The sequence below is a fragment of the Perkinsus marinus genome (assembly GCF_000006405.1).
Source record: "Perkinsus marinus ATCC 50983 genomic scaffold scf_1104296959216, whole genome shotgun sequence".
Lineage (NCBI taxonomy): Eukaryota > Perkinsozoa > Perkinsida > Perkinsidae > Perkinsus > Perkinsus marinus.
The window spans coordinates 276,165-284,226 of NW_003206506.1; the positions used below are offsets into that span (position 1 = coordinate 276,165).

At 46.7% G+C, this 8,062-nt stretch overlaps 3 protein-coding genes across 3 annotated transcripts in view; 2 read left to right on the forward strand and 1 right to left on the reverse strand.

The window, feature by feature from the left end:
- Positions 1 to 137: 137 nt before the first annotated feature.
- On the forward strand, positions 138 to 4,148 carry Pmar_PMAR026580 (chloride channel, putative; the record flags this gene model as incomplete). The annotated part of the gene is made up of 16 exons (XM_002773284.1): positions 138 to 237; positions 412 to 561; positions 629 to 797; positions 843 to 945; positions 1,278 to 1,423; positions 1,469 to 1,634; positions 1,682 to 1,800; positions 1,846 to 1,978; positions 2,039 to 2,170; positions 2,214 to 2,337; positions 2,382 to 2,555; positions 3,233 to 3,531; positions 3,583 to 3,671; positions 3,717 to 3,867; positions 3,915 to 3,979; positions 4,025 to 4,148. The coding sequence occupies 16 exons, from the start codon at positions 138 to 140 to the stop codon at positions 4,146 to 4,148; spliced, it is 2,244 nt and encodes a 747-aa protein (XP_002773330.1).
- Positions 4,149 to 4,657: 509 nt separating this feature from the next.
- Positions 4,658 to 7,412, reverse strand: Pmar_PMAR026581 (68 kDa protein, putative; the record flags this gene model as incomplete). The annotated part of the gene is made up of 14 exons (XM_002773285.1): positions 4,658 to 5,015; positions 5,062 to 5,331; positions 5,380 to 5,500; positions 5,551 to 5,672; positions 5,725 to 5,878; positions 5,929 to 6,054; positions 6,106 to 6,204; positions 6,261 to 6,376; positions 6,426 to 6,531; positions 6,583 to 6,697; positions 6,746 to 6,842; positions 6,890 to 6,969; positions 7,020 to 7,196; positions 7,291 to 7,412. 14 exons carry the CDS (start codon positions 7,410 to 7,412, stop codon positions 4,876 to 4,878), a joined length of 1,845 nt encoding a protein of 614 aa, XP_002773331.1. The 3' UTR covers positions 4,658 to 4,875.
- Positions 7,413 to 7,718: 306 nt separating this feature from the next.
- Positions 7,719 to 8,062, forward strand: part of Pmar_PMAR026582 (nucleolar gtp-binding protein, putative) — a gene marked incomplete at both ends in the record, with an annotated part of 584 nt that continues 240 nt past the window's right edge. The window contains 2 exons of the mRNA XM_002773286.1: positions 7,719 to 7,783; positions 7,831 to 7,909. Coding sequence (XP_002773332.1) covers positions 7,719 to 7,783; positions 7,831 to 7,909 — 144 coding nt within the window. The remainder of the gene's footprint in view (positions 7,784 to 7,830; positions 7,910 to 8,062) is intronic.

Below are 8,062 nucleotides of genomic sequence, written 5' to 3' on the forward strand. Positions count from 1 at the left end.
GCATCAACACCACCACCTTCTAGTGCTGGTCTACGACTACCTCTGGGAACCTCAGCAGATGGTGAGTCCGAGCATAGACGTCTAGGTGTGAATGACGCTGTTGGTGGGCCAATGCGAAGCCCTGTGCATGGTAATGCATGTCTAAGATAGTGGTGTATAGGCTCTGTATAGGTCTCAGAATGGTAGATGGTGATGGCTCCCGTATGTGGCCAGCAGATCTGCCTACCATTCAGGAGGGTAGGGTATCCTCCGTGACATTGCCTTCACAATCGAGCTGTACATCACATCCGAGTAGTGAGGAATCTCTACATCCACATCAAGAACCGGCCCATGTGGTAGCACTACGTTAGGTATAGTAGTGGAGATGAGCTCTTCAGGTAACGCGAGGTTCGGTTGCATCAGTAGTGTCAGCCTTAAGACGAGGCTCTAGTAGCTTCTTTGCTGAGCATGCTTCCCACAGTGACGGCAGTAAATGGGAGAATGCTCTATCGGCAATGGCTCGGAGGAGGGCTTCCTTGCACCTCCCATTAAAGTTATCTGATTACGAACAACATATCTCGGGTAAGGTGGGTATGTATGAAGTAACGGTGGCCATGTAAGATAGACTATAGATGATGTGCATATTCAGGCGGGTATGGTATTGACGATACTGCCCATCCAGGCGCTGTGGGACCTCACAGCCTACCTCATACTGCTACAACGCCTCTACTGCATGAGGATACTGCAGCCATACACCATGCTGAGGGTGGATCGTCTGAGCATCGTTGCATTGATGGAGGAACACGCAATTTTGTGAAGTAAAAGAGTAGTACGAGTACCCCCTAGATGCTCTCGGCATTCAGATACAACCTTGATACGGAGGAATGGGTTATTGATCCTCATGCCTCACAAGAGGCTACACCCTATCATGCTAAGGGAAGAACCGGTCATAGGAAGGAATGGGAAGTAGGAAGCATATCGTCTGCACACTTAGTGGAATAACGACAACCCTCCTCAGAAACTAGATGCTGAGACACTGAGCCACCTGTTATCGGAGGGCAGATTAATGCCCAAGCAACCAGGGAAGAGTGCCTACCGCAAACTATGGCTCATCATAATACTCATTGGCATACTCAGTGATAATACCAACCTCAGTAGAGGTCGTGACCATAACCATGTATAGGTACACTTCTATCGGCGGGGATCGATTCAACTGTGAGGGTATTAGTATCATCGAAGGTAGCGGTATTAGTATCGAGGAGGACCGCTTGCTACTATCACTATCATCATCACCTCAGGCTGAGCTACCTACATGGTTGAGCGTACTGTTCGATGTGGTCTTCGTCTTATTGGCTCGTATACTTATGATAGCTCAGCCGTTGGCAGAGGGGAGTGGTATCCCAGAGATGAAGTGTGAGCTTGGCGGGGCAAGCCATCTACTTGGGTAGTAATATCATCACTATTCTACCTATCACATCATCCATTCTAGTTTCTTCCGTCCTAGTGTACTATTAGCCAAATCGATAGGCTTGATACTAGTTATATCTGCGGGCCTACCAGTAGGAGCTGAAGGCCCCATGGTACACATAGCTGCTTGCATTGGCTCCTCTCTATTGAGGCAACCCTTCTTTGCTACTGTACGGCAAATACCTAACGTAAGGCTGTTAGTAGTGGGAGGTAGATTGAGTAGTATATTCTTCAGACCAGAAGACAAGTCCTATCAGCAGCCGTTGCTACTGGTGTTGCCGCGATCTTTCGGGCTCCTATCGGTGGTGTTCTCTTTGCATTAGAAGTGACCTCTAACCATTTCTTCATCAATACGTAATACTCCATATTATGTGCTTATTACTACTACTATTCCTTTAGGTATTGGATATGCCTGGTAGCATCGGTTGTTGGGTCATTCGTATTTGTATGTGTGAAGACCTCTCCTCTCCTTGGTCTGAGGCCCTTCATGTTCAGTGACCTCACCTTCTCCAATCACGAGTCCCCACTACGGGTACCCTTATCTATCCTCCCTGTCCCTGACACTTCTGTTGTTGTTGTTGTTGTTGCTTAGGCTATAGGATTCGCTTCCTATGGGGTCATCCTAGGTCTTCTTGGTGGCTACTTTATCAAAGCATTTGCCCATACTGGCCGTCTTCTAGCTCATCTTCAGACCATCTGGACGAGCCATTTTGGCCGGAAACATGTAGCAACGCTTTTGAGCATCACTAGTTAGTCATTGTTTTCAGCATCATATTGCACCAGGAAGAGGACTAAGGCAGGCTCAGAGAGGTCCCTCTGATCGTCAGTGGATAGAGGATGCTGGTGCCTCTGCTATGGCCGCGGCTTCTACTACTGCGGATCGTCGAGGAAGTGAGTTAAGCGTTATAGTGACTATAATGATACACATTGCTCAGGTCTCGCTACCCCGAATGGCGACCCTAGCTTTGTGAGGCCCGATGCTGTGAGTGTATATCGAAGACGAGAGTCGATAGTGGCAGTGCATGGCCATGATGATGAGGCTGCTGCTGCTACTGCTGTCAGTGGCCGATACACCACATCAGCGTCATCGTCACGGAGGGAGAATATACGTGATAGGGGGTATAACGGGTACAATGGGGATAGAGCTTGAGTAGGTCAAAAGCTGGTACGAGGATGGCATAAGATGAGAGCTCCCAAGCAGAGTTATATATTCCTTCTTCTTATCGTATTTACCCTTTTGAATTCCCTGATATCGCGAGCGCTACCACCGCTAGGTGACTCTCTGCAGCCACAAGTAAGTATCAAGTATCTCCTCCTCCTTCTCTTCACAGTTGATATATACTCCCTTCAGTTTCTGGCCTCTGTCATAGGCTCTGGTGATGAATATACGCTTTATCAGTGGCTACTATGTTTACTTTTCAAAGTAGTTCTATCAGTTACCCTTGAGTCTCCTCATCATCCTCTCTTAGTTACCTATGACAATAATAGTCTTCAATCTACCCTTGCCAGCAGGTCTTGTTATACCATCTTATGTATTGGGCTCCCTAATAGGCCGTCTCACGTATGAGCTCATGCCCTCTACTACTCCTAATGATCAATATGTACTGGTTATTTACTCACCTTCCCTATACCTATCACTCAGTTCAACCCTTCGTCCATGGGTTTGATTGGCACAGTGGCCTTCGCGGCATCGGTAACACAGAGCTTCTCTTTGCTAGTAGCTATATATGAAGTTGCACCTAGTACGTTACTCTGTGCTCAGCTAGAGGTGATGTGCCGTGTGTAGGTCTTGGCACTGGGGGAACACTTCTACCACTCTGTGTTGCTACGGTTGCTGGAGTCCTTGTTTCGGGACAGATCTCGCCTAGCATATTTGACGTTATACTACTACGGAAGAACCTTCCAGGCCGCCCAGCACTAACCAAAATGCGGAGGTACACCAGTAGACTAATCGTCGTTATAATGATGATGATGATCCTCTTGAACAGAGGGATGCTGCCTGTATGTGCGGTGATGACCCCTTCCAAGGATATCCCTAAGATACAGGATGAGGCATGGAGGCATCCGGGGAGTATAGACCCTGATGTAGTATTATAGGCCTCCTCGCCAAGATAATGGAAAGCATATCATCTTCAGACACTCGATTGTCACCTTCCCAAGATTCCAGTACTCTTGTCAACTGATAGCGGCCGTGCTATACTCGTCGCAGCAGCCCCTGTTGAAGAGTAGTTCTACCGCTGCTGAGCATCTTTCCCTCATGATTATCCTAGATTATTGGAACACTGTGGGGAGATGTCCCCCAGCGATGAAGCCGATGCACTATGTGATATGCTACCATGGTTGGACGTATCTCCAATGACATGCCCACCAGACGCTAGTGTACTACAGATCTATGGCAGAATGGAGTACAACTCGGAACAGGTATAACAGGGTGGCTCCCGTTCACCTTTTTGCGAACTTCATTTTAGATTTGTTTTGTGACTTTCCGAGGTGAACTCCTCGGTGCAGTGACTGCCGAAGATTTATTGTACAGGTAATTGAGTACCGATACCATGTGTCGTATTGTTGTTGTTTTCAGAGATCCTGTAGTCCCTATCCCAACAACCCCTCCATCTCATGATAGTGGGAGTTGGAGGACTATCAGCAGGCTGCACGATCATCACTTGCCAACTAATTTTGATGATAATCCTGAACCATTATAGCTAAATATATTTTTAAATCAACAGAGTGTGTTTCACTCGTGCTATGCTGAATGACGAAGTTGAGTTCTAAAAGGATCTGTTTAACAAACTCACAGTAATCACAATCATAGCATGCTCTATAATGAATCGCGTCCTGCTAAAAACGTATGGAGATCTTTGGCCAATAGATACAATATGAAGTTGGGTCTATTGCCAACATTACCGCCAAGTACAACGCGGTCTCGTATAAATTCAAGATAACCACACCATCGAGTGACCATCCAACCTATTGCCAAGTCTGCGATATATACAATAAGTTCCTAAGTGGATATCGTTATGTGAGGTACATCTCTTAGAGATTCTCTTCCCTATACGCAGTTTGCAATTTAAAATAACAAGGGTTTCAAGACCCTCCCTGCAAGGAATTCATTCATTCTACCAAGAGGCGGCGTATCATTGTTGCTTATTACGGGTACTCTTATACGATTCCGCCCAAACTCCTGTTACTAACGATCCAACACCTATTATATCGTAATGGGAAACAGGGTTCAGTGAACGTTAGCGATGATGGCAACTGTCAACAGTGATGGATGCCAAAACCCTCGACAACTGTTATCCGCCATCCTTCCGAAGACAATCAACTAAATGGTGGCCGAGTTAGTACTACGCAGCTACTCATAACGGTGATGTCTCGATTCTAGGACAACAGTGACTTTCGGTTATTATTGCTGCTGCTGTACAAGTGAACTTAATCCTCGAGAAGGAAGAAGTTGCCCTCAGCCTTCTGCTCCTTATCCTTCACAGAGTCGGACTTGTTGATTCTAGGCCTGTAATTGGTAGGATCACGGCGGAAGGTAATCTCCAAGGACTTCAAGAACTTGTTCATACCTGACAACAATATCACAAGAGTCTTCGAAGAGATCATGTTTGCTACCCGTGACGAGGGTCTCAGGTGAGGAAGCCGTACACTCGATACCAGGGGTACCGTCGTAGACTACGACACGATCAGCGAGATAAGTTGCCATGATGAAATCGTGCTCCACAACGAAGGCAGTCTTCTTCGCGTGGAGGATGAATCGCTTGATGACCCTAGCGGCCACAACACGTTGCTCGACATCAAGATAGGCACTAGGCTCATCGATCAGATAAACATCAGCAGGCTTGCCTAACGCCAGTACAATGGCAACACGCTGAAGCTCACCACCTGAAAGGATGGTAAACAAGGTGATTGGGAGACGCTGTAGAACCCCACCTGATAGATTCTGTACATTCTGGTCAAGTAGCTGATCGATAAGCATAGGACGAGTGACATCAGATACGAATTGGGGATGCAGGAACTGTGAGCGGATCTTGGCGTGAAGCAGATCTCGCACCTGAACGAAGGCGGATGGGGAATATGCAGGTCTGAGGATAAGACGCCTACCGATCCATCAAATCTAGCATGGATTGTCTGAGGCTTGTAGGAGACATTCATGCGGGGTACCTCTACACCATCCTCATCAGGCTTGAGTAGACCGGCAAGCATACGAATGAACGTGGTCTTGCCTAAGATATGAACACATACAAGATGGCCGCCATAACTGCCAGGGATCATTACCTGTTCCGTTCTGTCCGAGCATAACGATGATCTCAGAGCTAGAGAAGTTGCCAGATTCGATATGGAGCTTGAAGGTACCCATAGTTTTGGTCATAGCAGGATAATCTTGGCTATACATCCTCTTGCTATCATCAAGATCAGTATTCTCTGATACCTTACAATAGGATAGGTCACAGTTATGCTGATCGCATTCAAGTAAACTACCCTGAAGTTCAAGGCGACTTCGCGGAAACGAAGATTCTCGGTAGGAATGAAACCGTCCAGGAATATATTAAGACCTTCACGAACGGAGAAGGGCATTGTGACAACGCCATATGCAGTAGGAGTGCCCTGCAGTAAGGTAGTGCTGATTATGCAATGCTGAATGATGCTGTTGCTTACCCATAGGCAGCAAACGTAATCAGAAAGATAATCCAAGACTGATAGATCATGCTCAACCACGATGATGTAGTTATCGGACGTCTGTAGGTCACGGATAACCTAAGACGGATACACAAGACTAGTCGTGATATCGTGAACGTCGTTATTATCATTACATGAGCAGCCTCTAAACGCTGCCTGACATCAAGATAGGAGCTAGGCTCATCAAACATATAAACAGATGCATTCAACTCGCATACTACTGCGATAGCGAAACGCTGTAACTCTCCACCTGATAGGATAAGCATTGGCAGGGAAAAGGTGTGGGGATAGGAACTTACCTGATAGATCCTTGATCTCACGATCGACTAGATGTTCGAGATCCAAACGCTTCAATAACTGGGGTACAATATGTCGCTCATCCTTCCGAGCAAGGGTCTCTCCAACCTGAGGGCTTGAGTACAGGGAGAAGTTCTTGTCTTAACATTATATGTTTACCTTGCCACGGACAGCCTTGGGGATGTTATCGACATACTGAGGTTTGATGGTCGCCTTCAGTTTATCCTCCAGGATTTTAACGAAGTAGTTTTGCAGATCAGATCCGCGGAAGTACCTAACCGAGGTAATGTAGAAAGGGTAGTGATGACTACGGTCTTGTTACTGAAGGATCTCGCTCCAGTCCGGGGGGTCATCGAATCGTCCGAGATTAGGCTTCAGCTTACCGGACAATATCTTCAATGCAGTAGATTTACCAATACCTGATAGTCATAATCCCAGCTTGGTGGTTATAGGATTATGGTACTACCATTGGTTCCGACAAGACCAAGGACTTGACCAGGGCGAGGCATAGGTAGCCTGTGTAGCTTGAAGGTATTGGGACCATATCTACACAGGGCAGCCCTCCTCACACTATAGAGTAGTGTTACTACTAATACCTATGAGTAGTCTGCCCACTAAGGTCCTTGGGTAGATTAATGATGGTAATAGCATCGAAGGGGCACTTCTTGACGCATATACCACAACCAATACAGAGGGTCTCCGAGATCCATGAGACCTTGGAATGTCTATCGACCTCTACACAGAACTTACCAGTACGGTTCACGGGGCAGTACCTTGGCAACATATATTATACCTCCCATACAGTATTGAACACTATTCACTCCCAATTGTGTACACCAAGAACGCTGTGTATGCCAACCCACTCACTTTTTGCATTCAAGTTGGCACTTCTTAGGTTTGCATCTATCCTCACTGACAATGGCGATACGTAGACGCTGCTCCTCTCCAGATCCACCTCCCTTCTTATCCTTTTTGTCCTTTTTTCCCATGGCAACAACAACAACTGCCACTGTTATATGGTCTGGACAACTGACGAGAGCGAGGAGCAACGCGCACGCCACTATAATCGATTGACCTCTGCTTTGGCCCCAACAGCCGGGTATGGGCGACGCAGGTATGATACGATGAATGCATACAATTATGATGATTAGAATGATAGCTTGGACTATGAGGTTTCGTTAATTGATAAACATATTGTTGATACTAGGTCGACTGGTGGATGTTGTTGTTGTAGTTGTTGGTAGTTGGTGGCAGCAACAGCTACCGCCTCATACACGTCGATAAGTTAACACTAGATGTATTCTTTCAAGGAGATACAGACGGTCATACCGGCCAAGGATATGGTGGATGTCGTCCTGAGGTATTAATGAGAGTGGGAGGTCTGGCGTTGAACTATGTTGATGCTAGTCGGACGCAGCGACGGACTCCTACAGAGGTCCATCCCCAGTTTAAGATCACACGTATCCGGAGCTTTTACATGCGGAAGGTTAGTCTGCTCAAGCTAGGGTTCGCAACCAGCTTATGGTATGGGATACTCAGGTGAAGTTCTGTCAAACGACGTTTAATGAGAAACTACAGAAGATCCTTGAAGAGTTCCCTAAGATCGATGATCTCCATCCCTTCTATGCTGATCTATGCA